The sequence below is a fragment of the Haliaeetus albicilla genome, chromosome 8, assembly GCF_947461875.1.
Source record: "Haliaeetus albicilla chromosome 8, bHalAlb1.1, whole genome shotgun sequence".
In the NCBI taxonomy this organism is placed as follows: domain Eukaryota; kingdom Metazoa; phylum Chordata; class Aves; order Accipitriformes; family Accipitridae; genus Haliaeetus; species Haliaeetus albicilla.
The window spans coordinates 43,311,770-43,325,288 of NC_091490.1; the positions used below are offsets into that span (position 1 = coordinate 43,311,770).

Here is a 13,519-nt window from a genome sequence, read left to right on the forward strand (position 1 = left end):
TCAGCTCTGAAAAGCGGCCAAAGCTTTTATTTCATCTACGTCCAGCTCGCGAGCGCCAGGCCTGCAAAAAGCCTCGGGACGGTGCTCAGCCGGGTGGGCGCAGGGGATGGTGCCCACCCAGCACCTCCCCGCTCCCGCCATCGGCCGCTTCTGCACAAAGCCAAGCGCAAAGGAGCTGCCCCAGCCCCGGGCTCGCCGGGTACCAGCACCGGCCCTGTGGGTGGCCGGTGGCGAGCGGGTTCATATGGGTGCTGGAGGGGCTGCAGGTGCCCCCCCTCCGGCTGCCCATGTTGCATGAAGCCAAGCCCAGTGCCCCCAGTCCTTGCCCAGGACCAAGGTGGGATTTGGGGGACAGGGGAAGGGAGCCCATCGCAGGTCAGCCCCCACTGCAGAGACGTGCTGGTCCCACGATGCTGGTTGCCTGCGGCATCTCCCTGTGGATTCAGTGCTGCGTGGCCCCAGGGACAGCGTGGAGCCGGGGATCCTGGGCGTGAGGATGAGGACAGCGGGGGCTCAAGCCTGCTTTGCTCTGGATGGGCCTTTAGCACATGCAATATGCTGATTGACAAGCAAGAACTGCAACGAGCTGGGGAGCCAGCCCTGGCTCCAAGCGCAGGCTCCTGGCTGGGCTACTGAAGTCATTCCCCTCCCGCTGCCTCAGTTTCCCCAAGCGTCACCGGGCTTTGTCCGCAGCCCGCGGCACAGCAGCCCGCACTGGCATCGCACGGGCACCTCTCCCAGTCCAACGCGGGGGCTGCCCGCAGCTCCCCGCACTGCTGCATCCCAGAAAGCAGCGACACCGGGGAACCCAGCACGTGGCGGGGGGGGGGGTTCCCCGGCCAAGTCTTGGGGTACTCCCGGTGAAAGTGAGCCTCACACACGATTAGGGTGCCCCCCACCCAGCACCTTCTCCGGGGCAGCCTCACCAGCTTTTTTAAAACAATAAACCCCAAAAAGCTTGTACTTCTTGTCCGGGAAACCCAGGTTGCGCACTCCGGGCTCCCGGCCCCCGCAGCGTGCCCGGGGATTGACGATGGGGTAGCGGATGCTGCCGTCCTCCAGCCAGCCGGCTTCGCAGCGGTCCAGCAGCTGGATCTTCCAAGCGGCGTAGAGCTGGCCCACTTTGGCCACGGCTGCCCCGTTGTTCTTGCAGGCCTGCACCGCCTCGGCGTAGCTCAGCTTGCGGTACGTCTTCAAGAAGTAGACTTTGCCTGGTTGGTGGGAGAGGGGGGGCAAAGTAGGGGCTGTTGGGGACGGGGACCCAGCTGCAGCATCCTGCACCTGGCACGGCACCGGCACCCGGCGGGGTGGGATGCGGGCAGGGATGGAGCTGAGCGGTGCAAGCCTTGTGGACGTCCCCCCACCCCCCCAACACATTTTGGGGGGGGGGCTGGAGGAGACGACTGGCCGGGTGGGCTCTGTGGAGCCACCGCGGCGGTGCGGGCAGATTTATGGGGGCTGCACGGCGGCGGTTGGTGATGGTTCCTCGTGGCGATTACACCCGCTATTTATCCTGCCTGCCACCATTAAATAAACATCGGCAGAGCCCCCCCGCACGGCCCTGCCAGCCAGGAGGAATTTACACAGCCCGGGAGCCCTCCCTGCCCCCATCTGTCTTGCGTGGCCCCGGCCTCATCCATCACCCAGCCCGTTTGCTGCTGCAATTACCTCCGTCCCCTGCTCCTGCCCGGGGAAGATGGGTTTTGCTAAAACCAGGTGTCCCAGCCCCAAAGGTGATGGGACCAGATCCTGGTCCTTGCTGGGGGTCCCCAGCACCAAACCCCATCTTGATGTGCTGGGGAGCCCAGGGTGGGCACATGCAGCCGCATCCTTCTGTCAGTCAGGGCTGAGCACCTTCCCGGACCGTCATGGCAACCCCCCCCCACCCCGCCCAGCCAAAACGGGGAGCTGGGTGCTCTGTGCCTCAGTTTCCCCTCCCTGCCGCCATTACCGTTGAGATTGGAGGTGAAGCAGAAGGCGTCGTAGTGCTCGCTCTCCTTGTGCCGATAGCCATAGTTGCGTACCCCCACCGGCGTGTCCTTGCGGCCGCACTCCTCCCGCGGCCGAGAGATGGGATACTGCACCGAGCCGTCCTCCAGCCAGCCGGCGTTGCACCAGTCCATACCCTCCAGCCAGGCCTGGTGCAGCTGGTCGTGCGAGGCCAGGATGCCATCCTGCTCCAGGCACGCCTGCTGCGCCTCGTGGAAGTTCAGGGTGTAGCGACCCAGGCGCGGGTGGTAGGGGAAGATCACACCTGGGGGGATGGAGAGGAAGGCTGGGGTGTGGGGGGGGTCTCCCCCACCTTATTTTGCAGCTGCACCCAACGAACGGGGTCACTGGCGCAAGGCACCGGGAGCCGGCGGAGAACAGGGGCTGCGATGGGCAAAGTCCAGCGAAGACAAGCTGCCATCGTCTCTGCTCGGGGACTTTGGATGCTCCAGGCTTTGCTCAGTAACCCCAAAGGCCCCCCCACCCTGTGACCGCAGGGACCCCCACGGCACCCCTGGGCTCCAGGAGCTGCTGCTCTGGGACCTGGGGACATCGGTGGTGCCCGCGCAGGGTCCAGCAAAGCCCTGGCATCCTCAGAGCGAGCCCGTACCAGGCGGAGCAGCGCTGCTGTGCCTCCTGAGCCCCCAGAAAAGTGTTTTCCCCCTTTCCTGGCATCCTCAGCCACAGCAGCCCGTCCCGGCGGGCTCAGAGCCGCGTACGGTACCAGCACTGCTGCCACGGCCCGATCCCCCCCAGTGCTTTACGAGGCCGTGCCACTATCTATCTCCAGCGTTTATTAGCTGCCAGCCTGTAAACCTGGAGCAACAATAAAAGCCAATAACAGAGGCAATAAACCACGGCACACGCCAGGAAAAACAACCGGCCGTAAAGCAGGACCAAGCCCAGCTTAGGGATGCGGCACCGGGAACCGTGTCCTGGCCATCCCACACAGGACACGGCAACACCCGGGGTCCTCCCCGTCCCTGTGCATCCTCCCCGGCATAGCCGTGCCGCTACCTTCGAGGTCCAGCTTGACCATGCCGGTGTCATCCTCGAGCTCATTGGTGACCTCACACTCGTAGCGGCCGTAGTCTTGCAGGGTGACGTTACGGATGATGAGCGAGGCATCGCCGAAGCCGTCCTCCTGCAGAGCCGTGCGGCCGCGGTAGCTACCGAACGCCCGCCGCGCCTTCCCCAACGCCACGAAGACGTCCACGAAGGCCATCGGCTCTGTCACCTTGGTCCACTTGAGGCGGATCTCGGCCGGGTCGTGGGCAGACATGTCGTAGTGGTACCGGCAGGGCAGGATGATGGTGCCGCCCCGGTGCGTCACCACCTTCCCCGGGGCCGTTTGCACGACCACAGCCCCGCTGTCACCCTCTGTAAGGGACACTGAGCTCAGGGGAGTCCCTGTCCCCAAACCTGCCCTTGTCTCCATCCCAGGTAGTGCCAGCACAGGGGAAGGACCCACGGTGGGGACAAGGCAGGCTGGGGCCATGGGGCAGGTGGGGCGACAGCCTTTGGGGTGAATTTCCATCTTTTGGGGGCTTTGCAAACCCTGAGGTGGGTTGGGCAGCTCCTGGCCAGGGCAGGGGACACGCAATGGATGCCTCAGAGACCCTGATCACGCTTTAATGGATATTAAACCCAACAGCGCTCCCCCCGTCCCATTCCAGGGGGTTCCAGCCCAGCTCCCCGCTGCGGACCCCCGTCCCCACTCACCCATGACATGGACCACCTTCTTCCGTCCCCGGGTGCTGAGCAGCGCGTCGGAGGTGAGGACGCCGGCGAGGAGCAGCAGAGCTGCTGGGCCGGCGGCCCAGGGGCCTCGGGGACGCATCTGGGGGGAGAACAGAGCCCCTTAGCACCCACCAGCCCCCCAGGGAGGAGAGCGGCAGACGGGAGGTCTCTGAGCAAACCCACACTCTGCCCGATCGCCGGCTTCGGCAGCCCCCCCCGGCATCGCTGCCGATCCCCAACCCGCACCCCACGGGGGTCGTGCCAGCCGGGGAAGGAGACACTGTCACCCACCGCCACCCCTTGTGGGGAAGCCCCCCACCCCATCTCCCACCTCAAGCAGAGTTGGGGGTGACCACCAGCGCTGGGTCACCCATTTTCTTCCCCCCCCCGCACGGAGCATCCCCGGCCCGTGGGGACCCCCCGTGCCCCCCGGCCTGTGCCGGCTCTGAACTCCGGTTCACCCGCTCAGTTACAGCCGGGATGAATATTTCATGGCAGACGCGCCGGGCCGGATCTCGTGAGTTATTTATGTCAGCGCTGCCACATCTGGAAACTGAACTGATGGCGTGGAAGTGGGCTGTGGCTGCCGGAGCCCCCCTGGAGCCCCCTGATTCCCTGCCCTGCTCCATGTCCCCCCCCTTCCCCGGGGAAAAAAAGTGTGTCGGAGCCCCCGCTGCCCCCCGGGGGGCTGCGATTCCCCCCCTGAACCCTGTGTTCTCGGATATGCCCCAGATCCCAGCCCAGGCAGCCTGGGTGTTTGTGTGTGTCCCCCCCATGGGAATCAGCCCCCCCGTGGGGCTGGGGAAGGGGAACCAGGGCTTGGCCGTGGGGCAGGGGGAGCAGAGCAGCCCTCTCGGGGGTCCCAATGCCCAGCTGGGGGGGCAGAGGGAGCGGGACAGCATCCCCGGGGGTCCCGGTGCCCGGTCCTGGGGTAGGGGAAGCGGGGCAGCCCCCCCCGGGGGTCCCGGTCCTGGGGTTGGGGGAGTGGGACAGCATCCCCGGGGGTCCCGGTGCCCGGTCGGGGGCAGGGGGAGCGGGGCAGCCTCGGCTCTCCCCCACCGGCAGCCCCGGGGCCGGTGCGGTGTTGCAGTGCGGGACACTGCGGCGGCAGCCCCGGGGCTGCGGGACCGCCGGTACCCGGGAACGGGCAGCGCAGCCCGGGGGGGAACCGGCCCGGCCGCCGCCGGGACCATCTCCCGCCCGGGGTCCCGGTACCCGGGTGGAGGGGGGGGTCCCGTCCCGGCTCCCCGCGACCGGAGCCACAGCCGCAGCCCCCCCCCCGCCCTCCCTTTCCCCGTACTCACCGTGTCTCCGCGGGCGCCGGTACCGGCCCGCGGGAGGGGCCCGGCCGCAGGAGCGCTCCGGTGCCGCCGGTGCCGCCGGTGCGGTTCCGCGCAGGGGGCGGCACCGGGAGCTCGGCCCGGCCCTGCCCCGGCTCCCGGAGCTGCGCAGGGCCGTCGGCTCGCCAAGGTCACCGGCCCGACCGGCCCCGGTCCCGGCTCCCCGCCCCCCCCCCGGTACTGCCGGTACCCCCGGCCCGGGCTGCGGGTGGGGAACCCGCGGGATTAAAAAGAGTTTTACGGGGTAAATTCCTCCCCCCCGGCCCCTGCAAGGGCAGCCCCGAGCTGCTGTCTGCACCCCCACCCGTGTGCACCCCCCCCCCCCACGCTCGCACACCCCTGCCCACCCGTGGGCACCCCTGGCACATGCAGCGGCACCCCTTTCCCCGGCTCCCCCCCCCTCCCAGCCCGACCCTGAGCCAGCAAGGGCAGGCAAGGGCAGTGCAGGCAGCAGGAGACCCCCCCCCTGCACCCCTGCACCCCAAAGGGCAGGAGGGGGCAAAGTCAGGCAGCTTCTCCCAGCACCGGCACCGGGCAGAGGGTGGGAAGCGGCAGGGCCCCGGCGGATGATGGGGGGGGGCCGGTGCGGTGCTTTGGCCACTGCCACGGGGGGGGGGTGACGGACACAGGTTCGGAAGCCGTACCTTCGCTCCTTTATTTTGTAAACAGTGTTTTCCTGGCACGGTCCCTGCTCCTGCATCCTTCTGCTGTAACTGGGAGCACCAGGGCAGGATGGGGCCCCCACAGCCCCCAGGGACCCACCAGGAGGGAAGCCCAGCTCCTGCAGGCCCCCCCACCAGCGAGACCCCCCTGGCGCCTGGGCAAGGGCAGGGTTGCAGCAATGCCCCCACGGAGCACCCCGGGGTGCTCCCAGCGCACCCCACAGCGTTAGGGGACACGGAGGAGGGGGACACCGGAGCATCCCTGGGGACATCTCTGCCAGCCAGGTCCCACCGCAGAGCGCCTGCTGTTGCAGCAGGGAGAGGGGGGACGGGCAGCGGTCCCCCCGGGGCAGGCAGGACACGTCACTGGTGCTTCTTGCCCACGTGCAGGCTGGCAGGAGTGGCGGGCAAGAAGAAGGCAGGGCAGCGCAGGCAGCGGTAGGCCAGGAGCTGGGGCCCCAGCGCGTAGAGGACGTTGGTGATGAAGAAGCTCCACCAGACATCTTCAGGGGTCTGGTAGGGGAAGGGCGTACGGGGGTGCAGCGAGGAGCCCAGGTGGGAGAACTGAGCCTGGGGACACAGAGCAGGAGGTGGGACGGGGTCGGGGGGTCGGCAGCAATGGGGTGGCCCGGTGCAGCCCACCCGGCACCAAAGGGTGTTTTGCAGGAGCGCGCCCACAGCGCGCATCCTATCTATAGACCTTCGGGCTCGCTCCAGCCTATTTCTGTCAAACTAATCCCCGGCTCCATTAAGATCCACCGAGGCCAAAGTAATTATTGGGCGGCAGCGGTGGGAACTGCTCCACATGCAGCCGCAGGTGCGGATCTGTCCCCCCAGGCTCAGCCCTGGACCCCCGCTTGCTCTCTCCTGGCTGGGACCAAAACCCAGCCGGGGGGTCCCACTGTTTTCCCCCCTCCCCCCTCCACCCCTGGAGCCTGGGGAAGGAGGACGGGGCAGCCCTCACCTGTGCGACGGCACCGGCAAACACCAGGCTCCAGTCGGGCAGCCAGGAGCAGCCGGGCAGCACCAGCCCGTAGATGCAGAGGCAGAAGAAGGGGAGGACGTAGAACATGTAGATCAGCATCTGGAGGGGAGGACATGGAGAGGGTCACCCCATCCCCAGTGGCACGGGGAGGGGGGGGTCCAGCTCTGCCTCAACCCCACTGACCTGCACTTTGGGGTAGGCGACGGGGTCACGCAGGTACGGCTCGCGCTGGTAGATATACTCGAAGCACGAATCGGCGGGACAGTCCAAAACCACCTGGGGATGCAGAAAGTGGAGGGGAGGTGGGTGTGGGGCAGATGCACCCTCCTTGGGACCCCCGTGGCCCCTCTGGGACCCCTGTGCAGGGACCCAGCACTCACCATCCCCCTGAAGAAGGTGAACGCGGCAGTGAGGAGCAGGACCAGGACCAGCCCCATGTCCTGGGGCCGCTGGTACAGACGCTTGCGTTGCTCCTCTGCAACCTGGGAGAAGGAAAATGCCGTATTTTCAGCTCCGCACCCTGTGGTCTGGCCCCGGGAGGGGGATAAGGCTGACGGCTCCCGGTGCAGCTCCCTGCAGAGCCCCTGCCCCAGCTCCGGCTCCCAGCTCACCTTCTCAGGGCTGAGGCATGGCAGGGCCTTGGGCTGCTGGAAGAGCCTCGTCCCAGCCCAGATGGGGATGAGGATGTAGGGCAGGTTGAGGAGGAAGGCAGGGCTGAGGTCGGAGCTATATTTCCCTGGGGAAGGAGAGTACAGGATAGGCACGGCAGAGTGCTCAGTGCCCAGTATCGATACCTGCTGCTCGCCCACAGGTCAGCACCTTCCTCCTCTGCCCGTGGGACAAGTGCCTGGAAGCAAACCTGCCAGACGGTCGGGGGGATGGAGGCAGCCTGGAGGGATCAGCAAGGGCTGGATGTGGAGTCGAGCCCCCCTCTGCACCCCCGTACCTATCAGGTTCCCAAGCAGGAAGACGACGATGCTCATCATCAGAGAGCCCAGCCAGAAGAGACCCAGGTTCCTGTAGCTCTTTCTGCAGAGACATCGGGATCAGACAGCTCTGCCAGGCTCAGAGCTCCCCTCCTCACAAAATTCAGGACCCTCCCATGCCCACGAGCCCCTCCAAGCTCTCCTCTCCGCCGCCATCCCCGCTCACCTCTGGCCGATGGCCGCGATCATGGCGAGGTAGAGCCCGTAATGGAGGATGCCATCCCAGTAACAGATCATGATGCCATGCGCCGTGCGCAGGTAGGGCTCACCCTGCCCGTTTGGAAGAGAGCGGATCATACGGGGTTGGGGCAGGCGCTTTTCCACACCCCCTCCCCAGGGGATCCCGCGGGAGCCAGGGCTGCTCCGTATGTGGTCCCTCTGCAGCAGGAGCAGCTCTGGGAGCAGGAGCAGCATCCGTGCTTGACCCGAGTACACAGGGCTGCTCGTTGCACGGCCGGGGTGTACGAGCCCGAGGTGGGGTGAGGCAGTACCTCTCTGATGTAGGCCTCCATGAAGCCAGAAATGTAGCCATCCTCCTCCAGCGAGATGATCAAGTCGACGACGGAGGTGAAGGAGAACACCACAAACACTGCGGGAGAGCGAGCCAACTCTGAGCGAGTTCCACGGCTCTCCCCAAATCCCAGATCTCTGCTCCCTGCCCCGGCACGGGATCAGTCCCCACACCCTGGGGGAGACTCACCGCAGAAAAGGGGGTCCTGGAAGTGGCTCCCTCCGCTTACGAAGAAGATGATGGAGAAGAGGCTGGCGAGCACCAGCACCCCTGTCAGCATCAGCACCAGTGGGCTGCTGCAGAACAGCAAGATGGGTTCAAGCACCCAGGCAGAGCCAGGGGGGTGAAGCCCCATTTCCCCCGGTCCAGGCAAAAACACCCTTTGCCCCCACCGATTTTGAGAGGTCTCCACTGAAGCAGGGAGAACGGCAGGATCAGCCCCTGCTCCCCAGCACAGACGGGGTCCCACTGCGGCATGGGGTGCTGCCCATCCTCTGCGGGGGGCAACCGGCTCCTCCAGGGTCTGAAATAACCCCGGGGAGGCGAAGCCCTGAGGAAGGCTGGGTCTGACACCCAGGCATGGATGGGGAAGGGGCTGCCCAGCCAAGGCTCCTGTGTCAGGGCAGGGGAGAAGCCCCAGCATGGTTCTCCCTCTCCCTCTGCAGGCTGTGGCCATGGGCCACTGTTACAAGAGACCGGGAAACTGATTATAAAGCAAATCGGTAATGAGGAGACAGATACTGAAAGCACGTCCTAAGAGAGTGAAGAAGTTGTAGGGAAATCTATCCTGAGCTTGCTGCATCCCCTGCAAGAAGCACTTGCATCAGCTGGAAGAGTTGCAGCTCTGGTCTAGCCAACACTTCAGCTACAAAACATGGAAAACATTACGGTATTTTTCACTCCAGCCTTTAACCCTGTTACCAAAGAAAAAGAAAAGGTAAGGTCGTGGCTGTCTGTCTGCACAGGCACCGGAGTTAATAGCTTATCCTGCAGAAACACCCAATTACCAGCCCGCGCGCTCCTCGGCGCAGCACGGCGGACGTGCCGACCAGGGACGAAAGGCCAGCCGTCCCCCTGCCCCAGGGTCACCCGGCTGAGAACAGCTCGGGTCTCATTTATAGGAGGCTGCGGCAACACCCGGCTCGTGATTGCCTTGTGCAGGCGGAATTGCTCTTCCAGCGACAGGGACAGTGGCCAGGGAGCGCAGGACCCCGTGCGCAGGGACAGGATGGGTGTCACAGCAGCACCGCGAAGCTGAGCTTGTCCTCACCGCGTACCCTAAGCATCCGAACCAACACAGATGCTCTTAAAAAACTTCAAAACAATCAAATAATTGAAGTGTCACCACCTAAGTGCATTATTACTAGTGTATAATTAATTACTACACAACCAATGACTCCCACAGAATGATTAATTCAAAATTCAAATACGGATGCTGCGGTGGAGTAGCACAACGCCAGGCTCCACCAAAAGACGTGATTGTGCCTGCGATGGGGCTCGAGACACACCAACACGTACCAGCACCTTGGGGTGCCGCACTCGGGGCACCCAGCTCACCCTGCCAGGCTGAGGGTCTCTGAGGCCGCCATCGCTCGTCCTGCAGCGGGGGCTAATTAAGAAACAGGGGGACGTACCCCCTCCACATCCCCCTGCAACGCCTGGGCAGGAGAATAATATTGTTACGGGCTTCAGTCTGGGGGGCTGGCTGGAGGGGTCTGTGCTCCCCACAGCTACAGATGGTTTTTAGCCAGTGCCACATCACACAAGAAGGGCTGCGGATTTCATGGTGATGGATCCCGGAGATCTGGGCTGTGATGGTGAGGCGCCACGTGGGATGGAAGGGAAAGAGGAGACCAAAAAGATAGGAATGAAAATCAGGAGATCTTTAAGTAAAGCTTATCAGGTGGCCAGGAAAGCCCCAGCTCAGCGATTAAGAGAAGTTTGGCTAAAAGCGCTTCCCGCTGGTAAAGCAAAAGCAAAAATTAGCTATAAAAAGCAATACATAACGAATGAGAAAAGGAGGGTGAAGGGGTCTGGCAGGAATGAAAGGGTAGAAAGTGCCGTAAAGTGATGAAAGAACACAAGAGGAAAACCCCATAGCTGGCAGGTCCTGGGGCGTGAGACTGGAAATAAGAGAAAAGTAACCAGCCAGAGTGTGGTTTTACACAGAAGAGCAATAAAGCACGTAAGGAAGCGGCGGGGCTCTGGCCGGCTCCCCAGGGAGCTGACCCTGGCTGGCGGCTGGTACCAAATCCCCCGACGCGAGGGTGATGGCCGGCCGGGGACGTGCCGAGCGGCCAGAACGCGGCTGGGTTGGGGCATCGCGGGGCTGTCACTCAGCAGTAAAACCGAAAGCGGGGCTGTTATCAGGCAGCCTGACGGTGGCGATGATGAGGCCAGCATGGAGGGGTGGCATCGGCCATGCTGGGACATGCCAGTGGGCGAGTTGCTGGGGGAGTTGGTCTGGGAGGGGGAGACAGGGCTCAGAGAAGTCCCCAGCACCCAGGGAAGCACGGACGAATATAGGGGGGACACCCAGTGTCGGGGGTCCTGTCCCTCTGGCCCGGGGGGGCTGCACTGGGCCCACGTGGCTGGAGAGGATGCTCATAAATCAGGGAGGGTCTGAGCACCCTAATCCCCAGGGGATTTGGGCTGTCGGCGAGCCCCGTTACACCCCGCATTGTGCAATGAGCCTGAGCAATGCTGCTGGTCTGTTCACCGATAATGGGATTTAAAATGTCTTAAAGGCAACTATGAAACACGTCGGCAAAGTCCCAGCCTGCAGCGGCTTTTCCATGGGCTCAGCCAGGGCAGAAGCACCTGGACCAAGCCCCCTGCCCCGGGCTGGACCCCAGTCCCAGGACAGAGCCAGCACCCTGCCTTGGACAACACTCCCCCCTCTCCAGGTCCGGATGGGACCCGGTGGCCTGTCCTGGGTGGGATAGCTCCCAGCATCCTTGGACAGAGCCTTGTCCTGGGCCAGACTGGATGCTCCCCCTGCCCCAGTCCCAGACTGGACCCAGCATCCAGGACCAGCGGAGGACAGGACCCAGCACCGTGCCCTGCGCCAGACCGCAGCATCCCGGTCCCCAAGCTTTGTCCCAGGCCCGCACTCACTCTGCCAAGGTGGTCGCGCTGTTGATGCCGAAGGCTACGGGGATGGCGAGCAAGGAGGGGGCGAGTGCGCCCGGCACGGCGGGGAGCTGCATCCCCGGCTTGGCTGCCGGAGCCCACGGACTTTGGCCCCGCTGCCGGCAAACAGGCAGCGCCCTTAAAGCGCCCGATCCGCCCGGGAGGAAGGCCAGGGGGTCCTGAGGGGGGGGAAGCAGGCAGCAGCTAAACACATGTGTCTCCGTACGAGGGTCCGTGCTGGTCTCTGCGCTCGAGGGCTGCCTTGAGAAACGGTGCTGAGGGCTGCGGGGGAAGGATAAAAGCACTCCAGAAGAGGCTTTGAAAGCTTGGGGACTGGGTGTTTTTTCTTTTCCAATTCATTCTGGAAACCTTAAGTACTTAAAAGAACCAGGAAGACACACCTCTTCAGATCTGTAAGAGGAAAAGAGAAGGAGCGCAGCACATGAAAGCCAACACTTCATCCCCACCTTTAATAATGAATTGAACTGAGCAGAGAGCAGGAGTTTCAAGGTCTCTGCATCCAGCTGGGAGCCCAGCATTCCCCCGACCTCCTCCTCTCATGCTCTCTGCTCAAAACACAGGCGTTTATCTCTCCCCCAGCCTGGGGAGAGACCTGCCTCAGTGATCCAGAGCTGGGACGGCACTTAGAAACTTCCACGGTACTTAGCAGACACCCCCCCCAATGCAGCCACTCAACCTTTCCCCCCTCCTCACAAAACCTTCACAAACATGCCACTGTGTCACGTCACTCTTTTGCCCTCTTGCTTCAGAGTCCGGGAGCTGAATCGGCCGCCCTGCACTTTGCCCTGGGCTTGTTCATCGTTCCTCCGTGCGGGAGGAACTCAGAACACACCCCATGTGCCTTGTCAGCACCAAGGTGGCTTGTCACTGATGAGGAAAGGCTCGTTAGGCAGTGCTCATTCAGCCTACAGCGAAGGGAGCGCACCTGAGAGCAAGGGAGGTTGAGATGTAATGAGATGGGGCTTTGCAACAAGAAACCACCCACCAGCCCCGTTTGTACAGGGAGATGTACAAAAAGCAGCATGACACCCTGTATAAAAAAAAAAAAAAAAAAAGGGGGGGTGAAACCAGATAATTTGGGATGATAACACAATAACCTTCAGATCTTCCCAAACACCAAACCCTCTACAAGCGTCGCTCGTCTCCCAGCTCTTGCAACAGCTGCTCGGGGCAAACGAGCACCAACACCTTTGCCTCTCCCCGGGCGGGTGATTTCACAATATATCCTCGTGCCACGCTCACCACAGACTTGTGCTCAGCCACCGCGTGTTCACGCCAGCTGGCCCAGCGTTTGCATGGCCGGCACCGGGAACTTACACTTTGATCTAGAAGAGCCCAACTTTGGTGACCTTCTGGGCATGCCGCAGCAGCCGCCTGTTTGATTCGGTTTCTGAAGACTAAATCCCCACTTTGTAGCTAATGATGGCAAGAAGGAGGACTGCGCTAAGTGGCTCGCCAGGTTTCTGCAGAACTGACCCCTGCCTGCTGCTCCCAGCAGCAGGGCACAGGGAATAGTGCGTGACTTACAACGTTAAAAAAAAAAAACCAAAACAGAGCAGAGCAAAAGCACCTATTGAGGAACAGTTATCAAGAGAAGGGGCTCAGGAAGACCGAGGCCACTGTGTTGAAATAAAGGAATAAAACTTTTGCCAACATGACATCAGTGAAGTACTCGGGGATTGCTGTAGTATCAGATTAGCTTTAAAGACCGGATCAGCAATAGTGGAAAGCCTGCCCACTCACCCTGCTGACAGGTCACTGTCAGTGCTGAAAGGATGTTGTACTACATACACTTGGAACAAAAAGTGATTCTGAAAATGCCTCCACCCTCCAGCAGCCTCCCCACAAACCTCTCCTTCTATAAAAAAACCCAGCAGCGACACGGGCAGCCCAGCTTCAGCCCCATGGTGCTCCAGTCTCTGGCGATTCAGGAAAACCAGCTCAGCAGCTCCAGCTCGTGCCAGCCCAGAGCCAAGACCCAGCAGCGCTGCCACAACAGGGAGAAACTGAAGGGATGGGTGTCTTAACTTACCAGGAATGCGCAGTTGTCACAGCGACCTTAATCATTTGAGCAAAAACTTGGCCCTACTGAACACCTGCCAGATTTCTTATCTTTATTTCCCAATCTTCCACGATTACTGCCCATGCTGATC

General features: G+C 62.8%; 2 protein-coding genes across 5 annotated transcripts; both read right to left on the reverse strand.

Moving 5' to 3' along the window:
- HAPLN4 (hyaluronan and proteoglycan link protein 4) lies at positions 1-5,733 on the reverse strand. Of its 2 annotated transcripts, none has more exons than XM_069790476.1 (5): positions 5,714-5,733; positions 3,712-3,829; positions 3,007-3,369; positions 1,952-2,254; positions 1-1,211 (listed from the first exon to the last, which is right to left on the reverse strand). In XM_069790476.1, the coding sequence occupies exons 2-5, from the start codon at positions 3,827-3,829 to the stop codon at positions 874-876; spliced, it is 1,122 nt and encodes a 373-aa protein (XP_069646577.1). In that variant the 5' UTR covers positions 5,714-5,733; the 3' UTR covers positions 1-873. The 2 variants fall into 2 exon arrangements, with proteins under 2 accessions (XP_069646577.1, XP_069646575.1); XM_069790474.1 differs by lacking the exon at positions 5,714-5,733 and adding an exon at positions 5,034-5,215.
- Positions 5,734-6,006: 273 nt separating this feature from the next.
- TM6SF2 (transmembrane 6 superfamily member 2) lies at positions 6,007-13,434 on the reverse strand. 3 transcript variants are annotated; one of them, XM_069790473.1, is made up of 10 exons: positions 13,399-13,434; positions 8,403-8,509; positions 8,194-8,291; positions 7,869-7,972; positions 7,663-7,745; positions 7,328-7,452; positions 7,097-7,198; positions 6,900-6,992; positions 6,696-6,815; positions 6,007-6,301 (listed from the first exon to the last, which is right to left on the reverse strand). In XM_069790473.1, exons 1-10 carry the CDS (start codon positions 13,431-13,433, stop codon positions 6,095-6,097), a joined length of 1,074 nt encoding a protein of 357 aa, XP_069646574.1. In that variant the 5' UTR covers position 13,434; the 3' UTR covers positions 6,007-6,094. The 3 variants fall into 3 exon arrangements, with proteins under 3 accessions (XP_069646574.1, XP_069646573.1, XP_069646572.1); XM_069790472.1 differs by lacking the exon at positions 13,399-13,434 and adding an exon at positions 11,331-11,512 and having other exon boundaries at positions 8,403-8,506; XM_069790471.1 differs by lacking the exon at positions 13,399-13,434 and adding an exon at positions 11,331-11,510.
- Positions 13,435-13,519: the final 85 nt, after the last annotated feature.